General features: G+C 46.2%; 3 protein-coding genes across 5 annotated transcripts; 2 read left to right on the top strand and 1 right to left on the bottom strand.

Moving 5' to 3' along the window:
* The first annotated feature begins 204 nt into the window (after positions 1-204).
* On the top strand, positions 205-6,471 carry atg13 (ATG13 autophagy related 13 homolog (S. cerevisiae)). Of its 2 annotated transcripts, XM_034677324.1 has the most exons (18): positions 205-375; positions 1,342-1,422; positions 1,667-1,747; positions 1,915-2,034; positions 2,147-2,193; positions 2,517-2,657; positions 2,817-2,857; positions 3,092-3,188; positions 3,290-3,397; positions 3,488-3,578; positions 3,726-3,824; positions 4,102-4,179; positions 4,261-4,370; positions 4,635-4,779; positions 4,857-4,934; positions 5,024-5,131; positions 5,429-5,557; positions 5,644-6,471. In XM_034677324.1, exons 2-18 carry the CDS (start codon positions 1,354-1,356, stop codon positions 5,719-5,721), a joined length of 1,620 nt encoding a protein of 539 aa, XP_034533215.1. In that variant the 5' UTR covers positions 205-375; positions 1,342-1,353; the 3' UTR covers positions 5,722-6,471. The 2 variants fall into 2 exon arrangements, with proteins under 2 accessions (XP_034533215.1, XP_034533216.1); XM_034677325.1 differs by lacking the exon at positions 3,726-3,824 and having other exon boundaries at positions 207-375.
* Positions 6,472-7,746: 1,275 nt separating this feature from the next.
* Positions 7,747-19,056, bottom strand: kpnb3 (karyopherin (importin) beta 3). The gene is made up of 26 exons (XM_034677318.1): positions 18,741-19,056; positions 15,223-15,303; positions 14,228-14,420; positions 14,032-14,134; positions 13,851-13,947; positions 13,669-13,773; positions 13,085-13,207; positions 12,879-12,999; positions 12,710-12,797; positions 12,476-12,582; positions 12,255-12,379; positions 12,083-12,172; positions 11,826-11,999; positions 11,523-11,741; positions 11,333-11,416; positions 11,115-11,247; positions 10,911-11,032; positions 10,739-10,835; positions 10,463-10,635; positions 10,265-10,376; positions 10,123-10,178; positions 9,924-10,046; positions 9,435-9,654; positions 9,118-9,346; positions 8,895-9,036; positions 7,747-8,806 (listed from the first exon to the last, which is right to left on the bottom strand). Exons 1-26 carry the CDS (start codon positions 18,816-18,818, stop codon positions 8,720-8,722), a joined length of 3,282 nt encoding a protein of 1,093 aa, XP_034533209.1. The 5' UTR covers positions 18,819-19,056; the 3' UTR covers positions 7,747-8,719.
* unc50 (unc-50 homolog (C. elegans)) lies at positions 18,652-22,959 on the top strand. 2 transcript variants are annotated; one of them, XM_034677327.1, is made up of 7 exons: positions 18,652-19,008; positions 19,855-20,014; positions 20,575-20,846; positions 20,966-21,086; positions 21,169-21,308; positions 22,145-22,252; positions 22,357-22,959. In XM_034677327.1, the coding sequence occupies exons 3-7, from the start codon at positions 20,579-20,581 to the stop codon at positions 22,491-22,493; spliced, it is 774 nt and encodes a 257-aa protein (XP_034533218.1). In that variant the 5' UTR covers positions 18,652-19,008; positions 19,855-20,014; positions 20,575-20,578; the 3' UTR covers positions 22,494-22,959. The 2 variants fall into 2 exon arrangements, with proteins under 2 accessions (XP_034533218.1, XP_034533219.1); XM_034677328.1 differs by having other exon boundaries at positions 18,652-19,096.
* The last annotated feature ends 434 nt before the right edge of the window (positions 22,960-23,393 follow it).

Raw genomic sequence — 23,393 nt, 5'->3', positions numbered from 1 at the left:
AGAGTTAATCTATACAAATAATTAAATGATAAGATCAAATGAACAACTAAATTAAAAATGAAATAATCTACAATAAAGAATAACTGAATAAATAAGATAAATATGTTTAATGATTTAGAATATGACAGTATATACTTTTTAAAAAAGGATGGGATATGTTTATATGAGTTTGTATTTTCCTCCCAAACAGAAGTGTCGAAAGTGCTGATCTGAACCTGCTGCTAGCTCAACACGTCGACATGGAGAAGATAAACAGAGAGCCGTGGACGTTGTGACTCTCTGCGCGTGTAAATGTTCCTGTACCCGGGTTTAATGTCTTCCTTTTGAAACTAACTTTGGTTTGATTGAAGCTCCGCTGTAAAGGGAACAGCTGATGTAAGTTTTAATGATTTACTAAGAAACCAAAGTGCGTCGTATTATCGTAGCATGCTATGTTAGCTGATCGTGAGTCACCTCTCTGTCTCTGCCCCTCCTTGTTTACTCTCAAATGTTGTGAAATATCTCATGAAATCCCTTCAGACCACTCTAATAATCTCACAGTTGTTGTTGTGAAGCGTTTAATTGTGTTGTCAGTGTGTGTGTGTGATTATAACCTGCGTTTTAAATCTGTTGGTTTCATGTCAACATGGAGGCCTCACATGCTAACTCGACCATAACATGCACTCTGTGGAGGGTTAAGATAATCATAATAAATATATTAAAACTGAAAATACAGCAGAAAACTGTGTTTTTACGTTGCATACATTAAAATGTGTAATTATTTAATTTAGTGGTGGAAAGATTTACTAATAAGGAGCTTGTTTTGGTGCAGATTTAGCAGTTTAGCACAATAAATAACCAAAAATACTGCAGTTAGCATCTTTTATCATCAATTATTAAACCTTTTAAGTCATTAAATATAGAAAGCAGTCATTACACTGCTGGATTGCAACCAGGTGATATATTGGACAAACATCAGGCTTATTTATTTCTTAAAAGCAACATTTCATCAACAAAACAGACACAGGATATTAAAAGCATCATGAAAATGGGCAGAAGAAGCATCATTTGTAAACAAATACTTTTCAAAAATGCCACATAAGTCCTTAAAAAACATTTTTGTACAATGTGGGCAAGATATGAACTTGTATGCACCCAAATAATGCTTCTGCACTCATTATATATCATGTTATAATATAGATTATTGGGGCGCCCCCTGTGGAAAAGGTTCCAGGGGTTAAAAATGATAATATTGATGCTCATGTTTGTTGATATAGCTCATAAAAAGGCGAATATTTAAATTCCAGTGAGACTCTGTTACAGTCACAATGTTGACTGACTCTAATGTGTGTTTGATTTTAGGGTCGTGACAACATGGACGGTGGCCTGAGTCCGCAGGATAAAAAAGACCTGGACAAGTTCATAAAGTTTTTCGCCTTGAAGGTAAGAAATCGGTATTATTAATTAGAGCTTCATGACTGATGTGAACGAAAAGTTTAGGAAATTCTCCTCAAGATTCTGGAGCGATGAAACAACAGAGTTATAATCAGGCAGTGCAGATGTGAAGGAAGAAAGTTTGTTTTTGTCCCTGTTAGATTTGAAGTGTCTGACTTTAAAGTAAGGATTCATTCAGACTGATGTATGAGTGTCATTGTTTTTATGTTTCTGCTCTCTGTCCCTTGTGCAGACAGTCCAGGTGATCGTCCAGGCTCGCCTTGGAGAGAAGATCTGCACTCACTCGTCTTCGTCGCCTACGGGCTCTGACTGGGTAAAAACAGGAGGATGAATTCACAGCACAGATTATTATTATTGTTTTAAAGTCACTTGTTTTTTTATACTGAGCATTTCATCAACCAAATCCTCGTCCTTGGGTTTCTCATTTTTTGTCTGTTTTGTGTTAAACCCCAGACTTTCTCTCTTCTCTCTCTCCTGCAGTTTAATTTGGCCATCAAAGACATCCCCGAGGTGACTCATGAAGCCAAGAAGGCGCTGGCCGGACAACTCCCCGGCATCGGACGCTCCATGTGCGTGGAGATCTCGCTGAAGACGTCAGAGGTGCTCACTGCTCTTCCTCCTCGCCTGCTCTGCATGTTTTATTTTAATGAATATATATTTGAGTTAACCTGAGAGCTCCTGTGTTCATCTCTTCGTCTCTTCTCTCCTGCAGGGCGACTCCATGGAGTTGGAGACTTGGTGTTTGGAGATGAATGAGAAGTGAGTGAATCCCTCCCCTAATGAGCTATTTGTTGCTGAAACATAAGCTTCTAACACAGATACTAAATGTGCAGCTCTGTAAGAGAGTCACAGCGCTCCTACCAGTTGATTTGAGTCATAAATGGATCACTTTGTCTCTGATGTTGACCTTCTCTGCTCTTAAACCAGAGATGAAGTCAGTCTGTGCAAAACATCCTCTCTTAACATCCTCATGAAAGATAGAAAGATATATGAAAGGATTAAAAAACAGTCCACAGACGTGTATTTGAAGCAGCACAACACTTGTATAAAACCTGTCAGTTATTCTCTCGTCTCTCCTGAAGGTGTGACAAAGACATCAAGGTGTCATACACCGTCTACAACCGCCTCTCTGTCCTCCTGAAGTCTCTGCTCGCCATCACCAGAGTCACGCCCGCCTACAAGCTGTCCAGAAAGCAAGGACACGACTATGTCATTTTATACAGGTGAGAGGAACACACCTGATGCGACGTCCTGTCAGTTTGCGTCAGGAGACAGTTCTGTGAAGATGTACTGGAGCAAGCTGGACATGCAACAGTTAGTCTGTTACACGCATTTAACCCAACACCTGTGTAACCGTCCGTCTCTGCGTGTCTTCTTTCCAGGATCTACTTCGGGGAGGTTCAGCTGAGCGGACTCGGAGAAGGTAACTTCAAACTCAGCCCACTTCTTTTCCTGTACACGTTACAGAAACAGTTTTTTCAATGTGGCAATGTCTGCCACCACCGCCGCCTCCCCCTCAGCAGGGGGTTTAGATGTTCAAGCAGATTAAAACTCCTCACCGTGGCTTTAACCTTCAGCACATTAAAGATTCTAAATGTTCGTAAAGGCGTGATGAAGTTGAAGGTTTAATTTCTGCTCACTGAGGTTTGTTTTGAAGGTTTCCAGACGGTCCGTGTTGGTGTCGTTGGCACACCTGTGGGCACGGTCACGCTCTCCTGCGCTTACCGCACCAACCTGGCCTTCATGTCCAACAGGTAACACACACACTACCTGACAAACATCCCAGTGGAATGAGGAGATTGATCCTCACAGCAGACACAGAGATAACTGATGAGATGTGTTTGTTTGTCTGCAGACAGTTCGAGCGCTCGGCTCCCATCATGGGGATCATCGTGGATCACTTCGTGGATCCTCCCTGCGGCAGCCAGCGGCCTGCACACATGGGACAACCCTGCAACTACAGGTGAGTCAGATTTACAGAGCAGCAGGTGATTCAGATTTACCCTCAGGTAGGATCATCTCTCAGTGTCTGACTAACTCTGTGCGTCTCCAGAGCTCCAGATGACGATGACGGAGCGTTCGCCGGCGTTCAGGACTCACAGGAAGTCTGCACCACCTCCTTCTCCACCTCCCCTCCCTCTCAGGTGAGACACTCTCCTCCTCTTCCTCTTCCACGATCTTTATCCTGTTGCTCCTTCTCTGTTTTCATTTTGCTTTCTCTTTTCTCTCTTTGTCTGTCTCCTGTCCTGTTGTCTCTCGCTGTACCTGTGTGTGTGTTTGCATGCTCTCAGTGTGTGTGCACGCTCAGCCCTTCGCCCTCTAAACTGTCTAAGCCCCTCCCCCTGGACAGTCTGCAGATTCCATTGGCTCCTGGACTTGTCACTCACACTGTGAGTCTCTGCTGGCCCCTGTGAGAGTGTGACTGTGTGTGAGGCGCTTCAGACACTCAGATTAAACTTTGGACTCTGGAGTGTGTGTCGCTCTGAGTGTGTTAGACTTTTCTGAGAGGACTTTTCTTCTGATTTTAAACGTCTGGCTCTAACTCTCCTAACTTCAGCCTGTTTTCTGGCACCTTAACCGACAATAACAACCTATAAAAGCACATGAGACGGTCAGGAATGAGGTTTAATATTCATCTAAATATGAATCCTCTCTCTCTCTCTCCAGCTCATTGCTTCCAGGTTGTCATACCAGCCGTCAGCTCTTGGTGGAGCTGCTGAGCTGTGTAACCCAAATCCAAACCAGGTAAAGTGACACTCAGCGATCAATCCATTCACTCGTTCTGATTCAAACACTCTTTCCTTTAACTCGGCTCTGTGTCCTCAGATGATGCATGCTGGGAAAGAAGGCGGGGTCATGTTGCTTCCTGCTCAGCCTCCTCATGGAGCAGACGCCCATCTGACCGTGGATCACGCCCCCAACACACCAGGCAGCGGGTAACTCTCTTCTCAGGTCCTTTCAGGTCTAAGGGAAAGGAATCTGAGCGTGCACGTTAACTTCTAAAGATGAATCCGCATCCTCACTTTGAACTTCTGATCCCTAATGACGTTAAATTTGAAGCACAAGTTTTAAAAACACCAAAATATTCCTTAAAAGTGGCAAAAAGAGGGAGAGAAAAGTCTAAAATGTCTGCAAGCTGTAAAAAGAAGGTCTCACCTGCGCTCTCCGTCACCGTGTCTCCTCTCTCTCTCTCTCCTCAGCACTGAAGATGACGGTCTCTCCCACAGCGGAGACGGACGGAGGGACGAAGGACGGAGGAGCGCCTCTCCCTCTGACCCTGTGGAGTCGCTCAACGCCTTCACAAGGAAGGTGGGAGCGTTTGTGAACAAACCCCACCCGACACAGGTACGTCACACACCTTTGATTTAATCTGCAGCTGATGATCTATCTCTCCTTAAACTTAACCGTGTGTGTGTGTGCAGTTAACAGCAGCCAGTCTGGATCTCCCATTTGCTGCGTTTGCTCCTCGCGGCCTGGACCCAGAGGAGAACGACCCCATGGTAACTTCTGATTTGAACACTGTGCTTTGTCTTCACACTTAGTCTGTAAAGTGTGTGTAAGCATGTTTATTTCCTGTGTGTGTGTTCAGGTGCAGCCTCCAGACTCTCCTCCATGCCCCTCCCCACTGCAGGCCAGCCTGCACTCTCAGGGCTCAGAAGGATCGGGACCGCAGGACGACTTTGTCATGATCGACTTTGTAAGTGTTCGCTCCCGCACGCTCTCTGTCATCACCCCACCGTCTCTAACGCTGACTTCTTGCAGAAACGTTGCAAAAATAGGCAGAATCTCCCTTTATCTCCATTAAACCTGCTGGAAATGTTTGAAATGATGTAGTCTTGAGATGTCTGCATCTTGACCCCAGAAATCTCAAATCAGCTGATGTTCAAACTGAGACATTTCCCTTAAAATATTCATCCTGTGATGTGAAATTTGTCGGTGCAGCTGTAGACGCTTGTTTCCACATTTCCTAATCCGTCTCCGTCTCCCTGTGCAGCGTCCGGCCTTCTCTAAAGACGACCTGCTCCCGATGGATCTGGGGACGTTCTATCGTGAGTTTCAGAACCCTCCTCAGCTGGCGAGTCTCTCCCTGCACATCAGCTCACAGTCCATGGCAGACGACCTGGTAACTCTTTCCTCTCCTCTCTTGAGCGTTAAAGAAAGTCTCTCTCTTCTCTCTGTGACGGTGTTTTCATCTCTCTCTCTCTGCAGGACTCTCTGCCGGAGAAACTGGCCGTGTACGAGAAGAACATCGATGAGTTTGACGCCTTCGTGGACATGCTGCAGTGAGAGTGACGGCCTCGCTGTGAGGACGTGAAAAGAATGAAAGGGAGAATCAGACTGTGTAGTTTTTTGTCCTGTGAATCATTTCTGACACTTCCTGCCCGGCACTATCGCCTCGCCGCTCACCACTTTGTACAGATCGTCCTCGCCACTGTAAATAGTAAATACGACCGCCGGACACAGGTAGAATTAAACAAATCACAACATGTCGTCGTTGTTAGATTAACTGTAGCTTCTCTCTGCTGAACACGACGTGTTCCTCTTCATCATGGCCTTCTGACTCAAACTCTTCCTCCTGATCTCGAGAAGCTGGTCTTTGAAACTCATCTCTTTAGTCCCGTACGAGTGTTGTGATCACAGACAGACAGTCTGGTGTCCATAAAAATGTAGATCTCACTGCCTTTGCTCGAAGGAAAACGACTCACCGACCCTCGCCGGGTGTCTCCCAGCTGGTCTGGGATTTAAATTGCCAACTTTAGAGCCCTGTGTACAGAAAACGTGTCCACGCTTACACACAACCAGACGCCGGAGTGTTCTCACGGCTAGCTGCAGCAGCGGTCCTGCAGAGAGTAGTTTAGCGGCTCCATGTTGCGTGTGAACTGAACGATACGCTGGTGTATATTCGGAGGACGGACACACTCGCAGAACCTCGTCATCGTCCACGACTGTTTGGTTGGAAGCTTTAATTTAATCGTTTTTTTTTGCTGTTGTTGGTCTAAATGTCCTGAGAAATAAAGCATGGCTGCTCTGTTCAATTACCTGTCTCTTGTCTCCTGGTGGAGGAATGATGCATGTCATCTTACACAACAATAAAGTTATGTTTTAAAGAGTGACAGGAGCAAAACAAAGTCAGAGTTTTAGAGGCAGCAGCTTCAAACTGTTTATATTAAGGTGTTTTGGGGTCTGGAGTAGCTCTAACTGAATGTGCTCTCTTTAACGTGTTTCACTTAATGTGACTGCAGCCTGTGTCGCCTTTGAAAGAGGCCTTATCCAGAGTGATGGAGTGCATGAGGCTGCAAGGAACGGGATCACACTTTGCATCCTCCCAGGTAACAACACTCACCTTAGCAGCATCAGGGACCGGCCGCCTGATTCTCTGGATCCAGGCTCTGACCGTGCAGACCGGACGAGAAGTAACCCTCAATCCATCACTGTACTTTTATTCATTTACGTTTGTTGTGGCGTTTGTGTGTTGTCCTTTTAATGCTTGCAGCCTTCACCTGGGACTCTTCTGCGTCATGTCAGGACGATATGAAGGATCGAATCCTCTCCAGTCTGCAGGAGGGAATACTTCTGGAAAGAATGCATGCTCAGAAAGTCTACAGCGGGATTGTGCTTCAAAGATTGCAAGTGTGGACGCTGTGACGGAGCCTTTGACTTCAGGGACAAGAACAGGTATTAAAAAGGTGCTCAAGTAGACTTAAACCCTCCTGTTACCCTCAAATTTACTAACATCGTTTATCCAAGCAATTTAAACCTCCAGAAACTGATTGTTACCCAGGTTTATGTTTCAAGTACTATGTTTCTTCTAGGTTATAAAAATGTACGTTATAGTGACCTCAATATCATCCAAAAAAACTCAAACTTGTAAAATGTTGATTTTTCGTATGTTTTAAACAGCTAAAACAGCCAAGGAACATCGATAAGTAATTTTTATTCAATTGAAATTGTAACATATCAACATTTAAATTTTATGTTTTCCTAGTTGTCCCCATTAAATGAGGTAAAGTCATGAAATGTGAAGTCAAAATGATGTTAGTCATTCATTTAGAGATGTTAAACATTGACTGGGGTCCAATTGACCCGGGGATAATATGAGGGTTAAGCAGGCTAAAATTATGTCAACGTTAAAACTCTGAGTGAGATGTAGAAACTCCAAGAATCATAAGACCTTTTTTAAAATGTATAAAAAGGTGATTAGATAAGACCACATGACTCAAACACTTCCTGCTTTTCTGTCCAACTATGATCAGAAAACCAGGAAGTGTTTTACTTCCTGTTCCGGGCAAGAGAATCAAACAGAAGAAGAACTCTGGGTTTTTCTGAAATGGAATTTTTATTGTTGGTATTTTCTGGAGTTCCATCACAAACCTGCAGGACTGCAAAGGGTCAAACCGTAAAGTTAAGAGTATGGTAGCACGCGTTTTACATAAACTCTACATCTCAAGTCCCTCTGACGTGTCACGTGACTCCTGACAGATTATTGCTCTGATCTGAGAGCCCCTCCTCCCCCCGATGTACGATGCTACCTAAAGGGCTGACAACCGTTCAGCGAACATTCAGAAACTCTTCTGGAAGGCTATGGAGGAAAAAAAGCTGCGTAAATCTCCCAGACGACCAGGATGTACATTTCCTAACTATGTATATGTTCTAGAGTTAGCCACTTAACATGCCGTTACTGTAGAGACAAACCCTCAGAGCGGAGGCCGTCCCCCCCCAAACCAGGTAACACTGGGAACACTGAACAAGAGAATCAAATAAAAATACAAAAAAAAAAAGAAAAGAATTCACAGGAGACAGGCAGTGATCGCCCAGTGTGCATTTCACCTCGTTCAATCCATCAGTCCATTCAAATGTCCCCGTTTCCCCCACTCCCCCCCCCCCCCTTACTGAGCCCGACTGTCCGATGAGTGTGCGTCCGGGGTGGCGTGGAGTCCTAGACTGTCATCAGGGAATGGTTGGAAACAAAACGTCCAGATAGAAGACACATTAAAGAACGGGGGACGTGGATCCTCTCGCCATCCGCCCGCCTTGATTCAGGGTGAAAGTCTTTGAAAGTCCTCCGTCGTCGTAAATATCCGCCCTGCTCCCCCCCGGCGTACGTGGGGTTGTTTGATATCAGGGTTGGGGGGGCGGTGATGGGGTGAAGCCGGCGTCCATACACACTACAGATCAGAGCGAGAGGGAGGACAGGGAGTGTATGCAGGAGGTCCGAGAACTCGGCTTTTCTTCTTCATGGGCTTTATTTTATGTTTTAGAGCAGGGAGGTGACGGGGGTACAGGCTCAGGCAGTGTTCAGTAGGTCCTGTATGGCTCTCTGCTGCGTCTCGTTCAGTGTCGATACACACTGCGTCCACAATCCTGCCGAGACCTGCGGGACACGACGACAGGTTAGACCTCCTGAACCTCAAAAACACACTGATGCAGAGAGAGAGAAAACGAGGGCGAGGCGGTCTCACCTGGACTTGACGGATGACGTTGGCGAGCCGTTTGCTGCACGCGTCTTCACTCTTCACCGATTCGTTGGCCACTCCGTCTGCGATGATGAGGAAGATCTTGGGCAGGTTGGCGTTGTCCGGACCGAGGACGATGGGGTTGTTGCTGCGAGGAGAAGACAGTCAGAAGGTTCACCCAACAGAGGAAGAGGACAGAAGACAGCGAGCGAGAGGGAGGATCTCTTACCTTTCGATGAGGTCACACAGGAAGTCGAAGGTGTGCACCGCCTCCTCTTTGTCCTCGTTGAGCGGCAGCCAGCTGAGCCAGTGCGGGAGGATCTCGTTGACGTTGACGCACTCGGGTCTGAACCTCATGACCTTACCGACGGCAGAGATGCAGTTCTCCGTGGCGTTGACGTTCTCTTTGGAGCGTGAGTCGGCCGCCTGGATGACCTGGACCAGCATGGGGATCGCCTCTGAAGCACAAACGTCAAATCAAAAGAGATGAGTGACTCAAAGGAACGACTTCATCGATGATCTCAGGTGAGCTGAGCACGGCCGTACCTGTGCAGAACGGGCGGTAGCTCTCTCCTCCATTCTGCGCCATGACGCCAACACCATACGCGGCGGCCTGCCGGACCTCGGGGCTCGTGTCACACAGCGACTGCAGCATCGGCCGCAGGAAGTACTCAGCGTATTTGAAGGAGGAGGGGCTGCAGTGCTCCACCACGTCGTCGAAGATGCACAGACCCCACTGCCTGTCTGCCCACGGCCTGTTGGGACACTGGACACAGGAGGAGGACACCAGGTGAGTCAGTGAGGTGGAAAATTAACTATATATTTCAACTAATGTGAGAATTTGAGGCTTTTATGCATCATAATTTAAAAAATGTAAACATTCTCATGGATTTCTCTTCCTCTGCTCCAAAACATCCTCCAGTTTCATCCCGGGACAGAAACCTGCACCCGTCAGTGTTTAAGATGACACTCTAGCACCATCTAGTGGCCGCCCTGAGTCTGTGCACGGTCTCATAATGAAGAGGTTGTACTCACAATGAGCTGGACGATGAGCTGCAGCAGCTGTTCGAACCACGGCAGCACCTTTTCTTTGTAGCTGCTGAACACCGAGTGCAGAATGTCGGACACTTTGGTGAGGATGTACACGTCGTTCTCATCCTGCAGGAGAGATAAATCAGCACTCGGGTCTTCATTTTCATGCAAGTATAAACGAAGCTCAGTCTGCTTTATTTACCTCGTCTTGTAGCGTCTCCTCCACCTGCTCGTCGTAGTCCTCATCCTGTCGCTTCGCTGGAAGAGAACAGATTTAATCCAGTTAAAACATGTTTCTCTTCTTATGCAGACAGAGTCAGGTTAGAGTCTGATCATGCTCTCACCCTGTCGGAGCTCCTGGTTCTTAAAGTGCTCCTCCAGTTTCCCCTTCAAGATGCCGCTCAGCTCGTCGAAATGCTCGTTGTTGAGGCAGCCGTCCCCCATCAGCTCGATGCACTGAAACAAGCAAACACAGACTCAGACACCAGACCTGAGGGGTTGACTCTGCAGGATCTGAACTTTAATGTTTGCTTTAGGCTCACCTTGGCGAACGAGTGCATGATCTCAGAGAGGACGTCCGAGTCGGGCTCGGTGCCGATGGACTTGATGAGAGCGTCGCACATGAAGTGCCACATCTGGGTCAGGTACTCCGGGCCTCTGACTCTCGCACACTCCAGCAGCAGAGGCATGGACTCAGCGGCGGCCACTCGAACACGTGAGGTGGTTAAAGAAACCTCAGAGACTACTTTTTTTGCATCAGAAACATTTTAAACTTGATGATTTGATGATGTTTGTCACGTCTCTAACGAAAAGGATATCATCATGGAAGTAGAACTTGAGCAGAGGAACCATCAGCTTCACCACCTGCTCCGTGTACTCCACGAAGCCCTCCTTCAGCTCTTTGGCGTAGCACACCTGGAGGACACAGTGTTACTCACAGCTCTGACAGCTCCGCCTCACATCACACCTGTGACGCTCTGAGTCACTCACCAGCATCTGGCACGCCGTGGCCTTCTCCTCCAGCCCAGCCGTCTTGATTCCAAAACTCTGCTGGTCTCCGAGATTCACAAACTCCCAGCCGTCGTCCTCTGATATGTTCTCCATGTCCTGAGCTGCAAACAGACACACATGTGAGTAGTTTGCTCAGTGATCCAGCAGTTAAATCCTCCTTGTTCTCTCTGTTGTGTGACTTACTGTCCAGCAGGGCCACCTCTGGCTTGATGGAGGCCGTCTTCATCAGCGGACCCATCACCACAGGCAGGTACTGCTGGAACTCCTTCCCCAGGATCTTACACATCCTGGCCCAGGCAGAGATCATGTACGAGATCTGGACCACAGACAGAACGGTCATAAGAAGGTACGGGGACATAAAGACACAGCAGAGACTTCAGGTTACTTTTAGGACTCTGTACCTGAGGGTCGTCGTCCTCCAGGTCGTTGAAGTCCGTCTGAGTTTTGAGGAGCAGCTGCATGACGGCCGAGGCGTCGGGCATGAACTGAACGAGAGAAGGAGAGCGTGACGATGTTTGAAGAATGAGCAGTCAAACCTTTAAACATCAGCTGACGTCAGGACGCTGAGCTGAGCTGCAGAGTTCTTCGTACCTTCTCCTTTCCGACGGCGAGTCCGATCAGACTGATGCACTCAATGGTTTTCCCTCGCAGCAGCCGGAGCTCCTTCTGCACGGCGTTCTCCACGATGTGTTTGAGCGACGGCATGAACAGGTCGTAGTACGGCACAAACTTCTCCTCCGCCGTGTCGGCCACTGAGGCAATGGAGGTCACCACCTGCTCCAGGACCAGTTTGGTGCCTTTTTGTATCAGCTGCAGGAGGAGAGATGGACTCGTTTAAAAACCCTGACGTGTAGCGAGTTAGTGAGACAGCTGTGACGACTTCAACCCTCTTACCTCCTGCAGCTTGGCCACCATGATGACGTGGAGGTGCTGCACCAGGCTGTCCAGATACGGGATCAGCAGAGTTTTGGGACAGTCCTCTGTGAAGTTGATGAGAGCAGCTGCAGCGTGAGCCTGCACCCGAGGGTTACTCTGGTCCTCCATGGTCTGCAGGAGGGCGGAGATCACCTGGGAGGAGGAAGGAGGCGAGGTCAGAGTCTCTGCGGTGACTTCATGTTGGAGGTCTGAGCTACAAGATGACCTTAAGTTACCTTGTCGTGGAACTTCTTCTGGAAGGTCGGGGCGAAGTCTGTGGCCATCTGCCCGATGGCGTTGCAGGCGGCGTAGCGGACTCTGGGGTGCTGAGGACAGAAGAGGAAAATTAGAATAAACAAATCTATAATCTCAAGTTAAATCTGTGTTTGAATAAAGTTTGACTCTTACAGGGTCGGAGCAGAAGAGGAGGACGAAGCTGACGATCTCCTGCAGGATGGCTTCCATCTGCTGGTGGCAGCCCTCCCCGATGGCAGAGAGCGCCATGAGCCCGGCGTGGCGGTACTTCCAGTCAGCTGAACACAAACACACACACGGTTGATTATTATCCTCTGCTCTCGTTCCTCCTGAGGGGTCTGACTCTGAACACCAGTTTGAATCTTTTCACTCACGGTTCTGCAGCATGGTCATGATGTGTTGTTTGATCATTGGCAGAATGATTTTTCCTCCCAGACCACAGGCGATTCTGTCCAGAGCGCTCTCCCCGGCTACGGCGTTGCTGAGGGATGACAGTAACATATTCAAACCTCTATTTCTACCTTTGTTTTAACCCTCTTCCTCTAGGTCCCTGATATTTAAAGGATGTAAAGTTTGTGTTTATTTGCGTACTGTCCACCAGCTCTCACCTGTCGAAGTCGTCATCCTCCAGCTCGTCCGCCATGGCCCACTCGTCGTCGTCCTCCAGGTCCACCATCATTGCCAACATCTGCGGCACTGCAATCCGACAAACAGACGTCACTCATCCGTCTAATCTATCAGACTCAAGTATTCATGAAAGGAGGAAGAGACGCTCACCGCTCTCAGCCACGATGGAGGTGTGTTTCCTCAGCATGGCAGCCGCGGTCTCCGACAAAGTGACGATGACCTCCAGGGCGAGCTGCCTCTGCATGTTTGTGAGGTTGGTGTCTGCACAGAGCTGAGGGGACACGACAAACTTAACATCTGATCGCACACTAAGCAGGACGCTTCATCTGGACTTCTGTTGTGTTCCGCAGACTCACCTTGAGACACAGCTGCAGCGTCGGCTCCAGGTTGGGTCTCAGGTATTTGGGAGCTGTGTCGGCAATCTCCACCAAAGACTTGAGCACAGAGTCGTCCCCCTGGTAGCAGGACTCGTTCACCGCCTGGTTTCACAACGACAGAAGCTGAGGTCAGTGGTCAGAAACATTCTACTCAGGGAAACATGACGTGCAGGTTACATTTAAAGACACTTTTAAAGGTTTAATTGTTGATTTCATGACTTTTAAAAGCCACTACAGTTAGACCAGGACTCTAGAAACTCTGATATCTGGATGTTGTAGTGGCAGCTAACAGTCGGTGTGTTTGCACCACAGAGTGACTGATTAATAAAGACGCTCTGTGAGCAAACAGTCTTCAGATGACAGACCATAAACCAGCTCCACACTGAGAGCAAACACACAGCTACACAAAGTCCTCACTCACACAGGCTCCGTATTTACTCTCTGTGTGTGTTTGCTTTGTGGAGTTTATTTACATTTTACACAGAAACAGGACGCACGTAAAACTGTGCCGTTTACAAGCATCAATAAAAAGTCATAAAACAAATGTGAATGTTTCATCTCACCTGCAGGATTCCCGGCAGGAGGTCTGCGAAGTGCTTCAGGAGCGCCGAGTTGCTTTCATTGGAGAGGACGAAGGACGCCGCAGCCCGAGCAGCCAGGGTACGAATCTGAGGAGTCGTTACAGAAAGTTAAAGTCAATCTCATAAAACAGGAAATCATCTTCCTCAGGAGTGTGAGAGCTTACATGAGGGTTGGCCTGGTCCTGCATGCACTGCACCAGCATGCGCTTGATGACCTCCATGTAATGCTGCTGCTGGTTCCCAAAGATCCCGGGGAAGTTCCTGAAGAAGTTGAGAGGACACGTGAGTGCGTCTGTGTGAAGGTTAACGTGGTGTCGCTTTAAAAGACGTGAACGAGGGACTCACCAGAATATGTGCAGGGCGGCTTCTCGGAGGGTGACCTTTTCTGAGTTCACAGAGTCGAAGAGGAACTTCAGCAGCTCTGGCCACTGATTGTTCCCATCGTCGTCTACATAGAAACATCATCACAAACGCTAAGAGTCAGTGTGTGTTTCTTATGATTTACATTTTCTCCTGTGAAGTTTCTGGATGGAGTTCTTACCGATGAGGTTGCGGCAGAGCTCGGCGGCGATGTCGCACACCTTCTTGCGGATGTTGGGCGTGTTCTCCTGCTGGATGCTGGTCAGCAGCTCCGTCTTGATGGCCGTCTGCATCTCCACCGTCAGGCCCGGGTAGATCTCCTCGAAGGACGACGACAGCAGCCGCCGCAGCAGCACCGCCGCCATCTGTTTGACCTGAGAGGGTTTCAGCACAGAGGTGAGACTGTGACACCATGCGGCGAGGGAGAGAGCTGCTTCTCATGTTGATTTGATCGTAATAGGATTAGAAACTTGTTTACACAACAGCTTGATTCTGGCAGTTTCAACTTGAACAGGAGAAACACTGATTCATTACTCAGGACTGAAACTTTGAGGCCACTTTCACAATATTCCCACTCTTGATTTAGTATTTCTGCACAAATTCAAAGCTCCCTATCTCATCTCCACACTTCAGCAGCAGCCTGCGGCGTTTCATGTGAAGAGAAACGCTGCATGTGTTTGTTTTCTGCGGCTCTAACCCTGAGATGTCGACCTGAAGCAGCACTTTCTAAAGTCTGCGTCTGAGTGAACACAAAGCTAAAACTGAGTCTAAAGACTTGAAAACAAAAAGATAAAAGTTGCAGCATCTCAGAAAAGGCAGAGTCACTCTCCGTGGACCCTGCTCCTCTCCGCCGCCTGCTCCCGTTTCAGGACTCTAAAAATATCAACCTCGAGGTGAAGAAGAGGAGGAGAGGAAACGTGAGGGAGAGAGCAGCTGCTGGACTCGGAGTAAACACAACTGTCCAAATGCCAAAGCTGGGAGTCATAACCCGGAGCGGTGCGTCAGTCATAGAGGGTTCCGCCATGTGATGACCCGACTGCATTCCCCAAATGCCAGCAGTGCTGCTCCTCTCTGGAGCTCACAGGAGAGGAGATGCTTCCAACTAAAAAGGAGAGTGGAATCTTCTGTGTCGACTTTAAAGCTTCAAACAGAGACGTCAGTGTGTCGGGTACTAACCTCCTCTGCAGCGGCTGCATCTCTGATGGCCTGCAGCAGGAATGTGATCTTGTTCTGACCCGGGATGGTGTCATAGGTCTCCTGCGGGGGGGAAATAATCACACAGCGGTTAGGATGAGACACAGTTTGGGTTATTTAATGCAAACACATTCAGGAAACATCAGAAGACCAGCCCTGTGACACATCAGCTCAGCCAGGGCTGACGTAGAAGCAGACCTAAAGAGATCACACCCTGACTTGTACTCTGATTGACCATGCAGGCCCACTTAGTAAACATTTAATCAAACTTCTAACTCAGATCAACACTGTTTCAATTAGAAGATGAAGTTTGCATGAAGGAGGAGCTAGGATTGCCTTGTTGTGCCTTTGTTTTGATCCTCTCTGCTCTCGAGCTGCTTCATTAAAGCCACAGGAGACTCACAGGACTCTCCTCGGGGGGGGGGCTGCAGAGAGAACCGTGTAACCTGTAAACACGATCGCACGTCATCTGAACCCTTTACCCGGGTGAAAAAGAAAGCCTACTTTTTGCAGCCAACACCTCAAACTGGCTCCTTGCAAATGCGCACATTTGCATGATAAAGAAGGAGAGATGGGGAGGAGTGAAGCTGGGCGGTGTGATGGCCTGGTGGGGGGAGAAATCAGAAGACTGACCCTTTGAATGGAAACGGCAGGATGGACTTAGGGGTCGGGCTTAGAAGAGGAGCCTCTTGAATTCACACACGGGGAGTCTCAGGAGGAGCTTTTTGGGGCCTGTGTCTAAAAAGTTTGATGCAGTGGGGCTTGCTGCTTACATGTCTCCCTTCTCTGTTCACAAGATTTATCCAAAAAGTGATCAAATATCTCTCGATTTCCTTAAAAAAAAACAACGTTAACAGATATTTACGAGCTTGTTTCCATCAGATCTGGCAACTTCTGTATTAACTGTGTAAAGTGAGTTATCTTGACACCTTGGAGTCCACATCCGGCTTATTTTCAGCAGCAGAAGACGTGAAATATGTGCAACAGAAGTGATACATGTCCTCTAGCTTCAGCACATGTCCCTGATCATTAAGAGAGAATAAACACCTCCTGTTGCTTCGTGTCTGATCACATCTTTAATGTGGTAATCCAGGAAGTGAGAGCCTGAAATGTAAATATTTAAGACTTTAAAACCGGGTCGGTGTCTCCTCCAAAGGGATGATGTCCCATTGCCACAGAGAGGGAGTGTTTCTGTACAGGATGAATTCCAATGAGCTTAGCATCCGCGGCAGACAGTCTGCGGTGTACAAAGCAAACCGCTGACTGCCAAACGAGCGAGGGGAGTGTGATAAGATTCGACTACCTCATCCAAAAAAGTCGGGCGCTGAAGAGGTAAACTGTGGCAACAATGCTCCATCGCCATCACTGGGTAATCGTGGTGGGAAAAAGTGAATAGGGCAGCGAGACTGAGCCCCAAACAAATCCTCAGAGCAGCTAATCCAGAGGGAGGATGACCCGGCTCTGAAAGTGAGCTAATGACTCTGAAGAGACAAACTGAACCAGTCTCTGGTTTTTGAGTCCGCCTGAATCTACTGTGTTTGCATATAACATAATTTAACTGCAAGCATCAGGATGTACTTCCTGAGGTCAAACCCGCAGCTCCTGAGGGGTCAGAACCAAAAGGTGGCTTAAAGAAGGAGAACTGGTGAACTGGCGGCAGGGTCACGGGCGGCCATGGCTTAATGATGCGCACGGAGAGCAGAAGAAATCCAGTGAGTTCAAATCTCAACGACACAGGAGCTGCTGGAGCTCAAACACGCCCATGCTGACCCCTGTCCACCACCAGAAGCACCTACAGTAGAACGTTCAATGGAGGCTCTACCTCACAACTTGCAGGTCTTAAAAGGATGTGATGCAAACCTCTTGGTGTCAGATACCACAGCACACTTTCAGAGGTCTCGAGGAGTCCAGGTCATGGTGTCACTGATTTTTAGCTTCCCTAAAGTTGTCTCATCTCTGCTTAATGATGCACACGGAGAGCAGAAGAAATCCAGTGAGTCCAAATCCCAACCACACAGGAGCTGCTGGAGCTCAAACACGCCCATGCTGACCCCTGTACAGTAGACACATCTGATCAATGGAGGCCCGACCTCACAAGGATCTGCTGCAGACCTCTTGGTGTCAGATACCTCAGCACATCTTCAAAGGTCTAGAGGAGTCCAGATCCAGCTCATATTTAGCTTCCCTAAAGTTGTCTCATCTCTGCGCCTCTCAAACAGCACATTGGGGGTGCTTTAAAGGGTTATTCCGTAGATGTTTGAGTACTATATGAGTGAGGAGAACACCCTAAAGTCACGTGTTACATTTAAAGGAGCACTTGGTAGTTTTAGTGTTAAGAGACTGAAGGCCATTGCATAACGTGTAGCCTTGCTAACACAGCCCACCCCTCTATAACGCACCCTGTTTTAGTCCTGATCACTCTGCTGATGTGACTGTGATTAGTCTCTGATTCTTAAGTCTGTGATCTATTAATAATCCACCCCACACAGGGAGCTAAACTAGCTGCTATAGCTGCTTAGCGTCATGCTACTTCTTCCTCCACTAGCTAGGTGACTTAGCCTGGTAGCTCCGGTGTCAAAGGGGGATTTCAGCCGAGGTGTTTATAACAACAATCACAACATTTCACTTGATATCAAACTGACTGAGTGGGACACAAACACGCAGAAACACGCAGTTTAGTTTTAATGACAGGAGGCTTTATTGGCTGCGCGTAACTGCGCAACATGGTGGAGTAGTTAGCGCTAGTGTGGCTGCTGTGCTTTGCACGTGGGCTACACACTGGAAGCGAACTGACGCGGTGGGAGACGCACGGGGCGTTTGTTGTGTGTTGGAAGCAATGGGCGAACTGCGCGCCAACACTTCGCCTGAACTCGTCTGCCTCTATTCTTTATTTTAGCTTCTTTAGAATACACAAATCTCATCATAGAGACTTTAAACTATTAAATAATTTTCTTAAAAATATGTGGTTTTGATATAGTGAGCTGTTACAAAGTTACATGTTACTCCCGTGATAAATCCTTGATTTCCAGTGGAACATCTCAACAACCACGTGCAATATTGGAAATGATTCTCCAACATGTTTTATGGTCATATTCATCCACTAAAATGTGCACTCTGGCTTAGGCTAATTCATTTATTTATGTCTTAAAAGTGGTCTTATACCTTTCTTTGTACAGATAGTATTTTTAAATAGAATTTTTAAGGTTAGTTTTCATTCTTTATTTATTGTCCTGACTGTCTTGTTGTTAAGTGCCAGTATTCCATTCACCACGTCAAAGGCTGGGTTTACCAAACTCAGTAATCTCCGCGAAGTCAGGGCGGATGCGAGTCTAAGCGAACTGACGCGGTGAGTTCGCACCGTGACGTGAGAGCTAACTGCGCGCGCCGCCAACCAGGAGCAGCTAGGCGTCGGTTAGCCCCAGCTAGCCCCCAACCGCCCCTGATTTCTTCCTTCTCTAAACTTGTCATCCTCAAACTACAGCTCCGATTCCTCCACTCACCTCTGATTGTTTCCTGATGCTGTTGTCAGGGCTCATCAGGTTGCCCAGCAAGAGGTAGAACTGCTGCTGTTCCGCCATTGCAGTGAGATCCAAAAAGAACCAGCCGGGTGGTGAAGCGGCGAAATGAGCCCGGCAGACCCTGCTTCGGTCACACAATGCTTCCAATGCCCCATTGGTCAGTTATAACAACTCTACTCACTGCTTATTGGTCGAGACTCCCTTCTTCGACGCACGCCATTGGCTGACACAGGTTCTCAGAGCCTATTGGGTGAGCTGGACTCAAGAAAAGTGATGTGTTTCTCTCATTAGTTTATAGTGAATGACTAAAGCGCGGGAAATTACTTCACCAGTGTGAGGTAAGCAGAAACACTACATCAGAATTGTTCAGAATATCACTATTCACTATTCACTAAATGCTTCACATAAGAACATTTTGAGGTACACTCCAAAAGTTTACAACCTTAATACTACTCAATAACACCGTTATAAAGGAGAATGTCATCATGTTATGCATGAATGCAAGTGATTTGAAGAGTTAGACAGAGATTAAAACACATCCTGAGTTCATTAAATATGTGATTATTAAAGATCACATCCACTCAGGTTCATAAAGCTATAACATATTACATTTTTCAAGTTAACTGGTCACCTATTTTTGTAAATTTTATACAGAAACACATGAATCATATTCAATAAAGCAAAATAATGCTTAACTGATCCACAAGGGAAGAATTCAGGTGTTTCATGAACTAAATGACAAGAATAAGCAAATAGGAAAATGCAGGTAGAACAAAAACAGTCATAATAACAGTAGTAATAACACTAATAGGCAGACCTTTGTTTATAGGCTTCTTGGTTTGTTGTAAGCACATCAAGTTTGTTAGTAATTAATGTGTATTGAAACATTTTATTAAATTGAATTGAATTGCTGTATTATTAAAAAAACATCATTTAATATCTTCAAATAATACTAAATCAAAATAAACAACCTTTCTTTCTTTCTGTCTTTCTTTCTTTCATTCTTTCTTTCTTTATTTCTTTCTTTATTTCATTCTTTATTTCTTTATTTCATTCTTTACTTCATTCCTTCCTTCCTTCCCGCTTCACGTCACAGAGACCTACCTCAGTCTTCAACTACATTTCCCATGATGCACCACACTAAACCGGAAGTAGGTACGTGTTCACTTTCGCGACAGTTCAGGAAGCATCTGCGAACAGCTACAAACACAAGCAAGAGTCGGTGCTTTCTCCTGCGAAGGAGTTCAGCAAAACAGGTGAATGTTACATATAACAAAGACTTTAATGTGTTTAGCTAATTCATAACAGCTAGGGCTTCTTCTATGCTGCTTGTGTTTAAATAAAACCGTGCAGGCCTTCTCATGTTGCTGCACTAGTTAGCAGCGAGCTAATTATGTGGGTGCGCAAACAGAGAGTCAGCTAACGAGGGAATTAGATATATATCTGAATGGTGTGTGTCAAACTGCTTTAAGATACAAGTTAAATGCTTTCTATGAGAGTGCATTTGAATAAGTGAGTGTGTCAGTATGTCGTAAAGTGTTGACATAGCAGCCCCTCTTTCTGTGTTGTCATTCTTAGTTTTCAGTTAATGTTGCATTTTTAAGGAGATCACATTTAAGTAAAGGGTTAGACCCGTGATTATAAATCTACAAGCTAGTTTGACTTGATGGTTGAGGGGTGTGGGAATCACTGCCTGATACGATACAGGATATATCACGATTTTTCGATATATATTCAATAATGTGTGATGTAAATAACTTGCCCTCCTCTCTCATCTTTGCATCTCACCCTTCTTTCTCCCTGTACGTCTGATCAGCACCATGTTGCCGACCACCTCCCCGCAAACAAATGGTGCCCTCAACTCCAGGGACGCCGCACGCCACACGGCGGGCGCCAAACGCTACAAATACCTGCGACGGCTCCTCCACTTCAGACAGATGGACTTTGAATTCGCTCTGTGGCAGATGCTTTACCTCTTCACGTCCCCGCAGAGAGTCTACAGAAACTTCCACTACAGGAAACAGACTAAGGACCAGTGGGCCAGAGACGACCCGGCTTTCCTGGTCCTGCTCAGCATCTGGCTCTGTGGTGCGTCTGACAAGCACACTGATGATCGGATACATCTCTTTCACTCATCTTATACATTACCTGTTTGATTTCGTTCATCTGGGTTCATTCTGTGATAACTGAATTCTGTTTCTCTGCAGTGTCAACGATAGGCTTCGGCCTGGTTTTGGACATGGGGGTCCTGGAGACTCTGAAGCTGCTCCTGTGGGTCGTCATTGTGGACTGTATAGGCGTCGGTCTGCTCATATCAACTCTTATGTGGTGAGTTGAGAGTGTGTGTACCTGAGATAACAGAGATGGATCTGTTCCTGCAGGTGGATCATGATGTGTTTGTCTGTTTCAGGTTCATCACGAACAAATACCTGCTGAAAAATCCCAGCAGACATTTCGACGTGGAGTGGGGCTACGCGTTCGACGTTCACCTAAACGCATTCTACCCTCTCTTAGTCATCCTACATTTCCTTCAGCTCTTCTTCATCAACCGTGAGTAGATCCTGTGTTTGATTGAATGTCATCACAACAACCTTTAATCTTTGATTTCACACTAAATGATGTTTGTGATCTGTTAAATAAATAAAGATTTGTAAATACGTTGATGGGTGCATCACAGTGACTTTTACAACCACTGTTCTTGAGCAGAAAGAGACATCAAGAGCACATTTCAGTGCTGACATGTCATGTAGAGAGTTATTGCATATTATGTTTTCTTCATTTAGCACCTTCTATATTTTTAAAATACATGTATGTACGCATACTTCAAATTTGATCAACTTTCATGCATGCAAAGTTTGGTTTAAACTGCAGAATGTGCAAAATTATGAGTATGAGATAAGCTTTTATTATAATAATGATGATTAACTTTATTTATAAAGCACTTCAGCACAAAACAGTTTTGCAAAGTGCTTCACAAAATAAAATAAAGAGGAAATAAAAGACAAACGATACTCCAGTTTGAAAAATGTTGAAACTGCAGTTCCTCTGGTGTCCACTAGAGGCTGCTGCAGAAGCACCAGTAACCACATACACACCCACTTAAAGAATCTGAATTTTACAGCAGAAATAAACATGTTTACAGCCTGGTTCCTAACACAGTTCAGGTCTGAACAACATCAGCACACTCTACTTTTTGATCCTGTGACTTCTGCACAAGGCTCTGCAGTCTCATGCCCTTATATGGGTGTCAGGGGGCGTTTTCTATACTTATTAGGACAAAATGACATCAAGTTAAACTTACGAGGACACGGCGTGCATCAGTTTTAAAACACACTTGTTAATAATTCTGCATTCTCATACGACAGTCACTCTTCTCTGTGTTTCAGACATTGTGGTGATTAACGCAGACTGGTTCCTGGGATATTTTATTGGGAACTCTTTGTGGCTCATCGCAATAGGTTATTATCTCTACATCACATTCTTAGGCTACAACGGTGAGTCCCCTCTTAAAGACGTCCTGTTTGCATTTCTTGTACCTGGTTAGATTTCTGATGTATTTCTGATGTTTATCTGCTGGTGTCTCCGTCTCGTGTTGCAGCCCTGCCCTTCCTGAGTAACACGGTGGTGCTGCTCTACCCGTTCGCTCTGCTAGGCCTCATCTACGTCCTCTCCATCTCTCTGGGCTGGAACTTCACTAAGGGTCTCTGCTGGTTCTACAAGTACAGAGTCCAGTAAAACCAGTCCGTCTCTGAGGCTGGACTCTGGTTTGCTCCTTTATTCACTCATATCTCTGAGGCAGAGAATCCACTTCCAGCTCCTCACACCCGGCTGATAAGGACTCCTGTTGACTCTCGACTTGACGGACGTTTGACTCTGTGATTTTCCGTTCGGCTCTTTTGTTGAGCTCCTAAAAGAGTGAATGATTTTGTTTGGACTAGTTGCAGAAACGGGATGATAAACAGCTTTTATTGTTGTTCTTTTTGTATGATTTGTAAATAGTTTTCTGACAGGTTGTAATATAAACAACAAAGATTGTTTCTGAAGAGGATGAAATTTGACTTTTCTTTAAAAAAGGACTGGAAAGAATCCGGTTTATTGAGGAGAAAAGAGGAAAGCGGAGGAAGCTTGGTGGCAAACTTTATTTTCCTTTCTTTTTTCTTAAAGTGTACATTCCAGCACTTTCAATAAAAGGTTTTATTAACGTATGTTTCCTCGGTTTGAGACCCTGGAGAGATAAATCAGATCTGCACTCTCCTGTTGCTCAAGAAATAATCTGTAGTAACATTTTAAAGCCTCTTGGTGGCGCCATTGTAGAGATATTCATACACCTTTTCTTGTACTTTACACCAATCATTGCACCACTTTTAAAGTATATTTAACTAAAAATAGTGCAGAAAAACAAATGTTGAAACTGAAAGCTTTTATTTTGTTGAAAAAAGTGTGTTCCTTTTAAATTTGATGCTGCAAAGTGATTCAAAGATAGTTTGCACAAGGACGACAAAACATAAAAAGAGTTGCATCAAAAAACAGACATGACTGTAGTGGAAGTCACTGCATTAAAAATAGACATGACTCTGAAGTGGAAACCATGGACAGGAACTTGAACTTTCCCCCCTATTATGTCGTTTTTGAAGA

This window comes from Notolabrus celidotus, chromosome 24, assembly GCF_009762535.1.
Source record: "Notolabrus celidotus isolate fNotCel1 chromosome 24, fNotCel1.pri, whole genome shotgun sequence".
NCBI classification, from domain to species: domain Eukaryota; kingdom Metazoa; phylum Chordata; class Actinopteri; order Labriformes; family Labridae; genus Notolabrus; species Notolabrus celidotus.
This window is presented reverse-complemented; position numbering and strand designations above follow the sequence as displayed.

Excerpts from the sequence above, each read along its gene's own strand:
- atg13 (XM_034677324.1), top strand. The coding sequence starts at position 1,354 with ATGGACGGTGGCCTGAGTCCGCAGGATAAAAAAGACCTGGACAAGTTC. Across the intron at positions 3,579-3,725 it reads CCACCTCCCCTCCCTCTCAG|TGTGTGTGCACGCTCAGCCC; the intron begins GTGAGACACTCT and ends GCATGCTCTCAG. Across the intron at positions 4,180-4,260 it reads GTAACCCAAATCCAAACCAG|ATGATGCATGCTGGGAAAGA; the intron begins GTAAAGTGACAC and ends CTGTGTCCTCAG.
- kpnb3 (XM_034677318.1), bottom strand. The coding sequence starts at position 18,818 with ATGGCGGAACAGCAGCAGTTCTACCTCTTGCTGGGCAACCTGATGAGC. Across the intron at positions 12,583-12,709 it reads GAGGATGACGACTTCGACAG|CAACGCCGTAGCCGGGGAGA; the intron begins GTGAGAGCTGGT and ends GTCATCCCTCAG. Across the intron at positions 9,655-9,923 it reads AGCTCATCGTCCAGCTCATT|TGTCCCAACAGGCCGTGGGC; the intron begins GTGAGTACAACC and ends TCCTGTGTCCAG.
- unc50 (XM_034677327.1), top strand. The coding sequence starts at position 20,579 with ATGTTGCCGACCACCTCCCCGCAAACAAATGGTGCCCTCAACTCCAGG. Across the intron at positions 20,847-20,965 it reads GCTCAGCATCTGGCTCTGTG|TGTCAACGATAGGCTTCGGC; the intron begins GTGCGTCTGACA and ends GTTTCTCTGCAG. Across the intron at positions 22,253-22,356 it reads CACATTCTTAGGCTACAACG|CCCTGCCCTTCCTGAGTAAC; the intron begins GTGAGTCCCCTC and ends CTCGTGTTGCAG.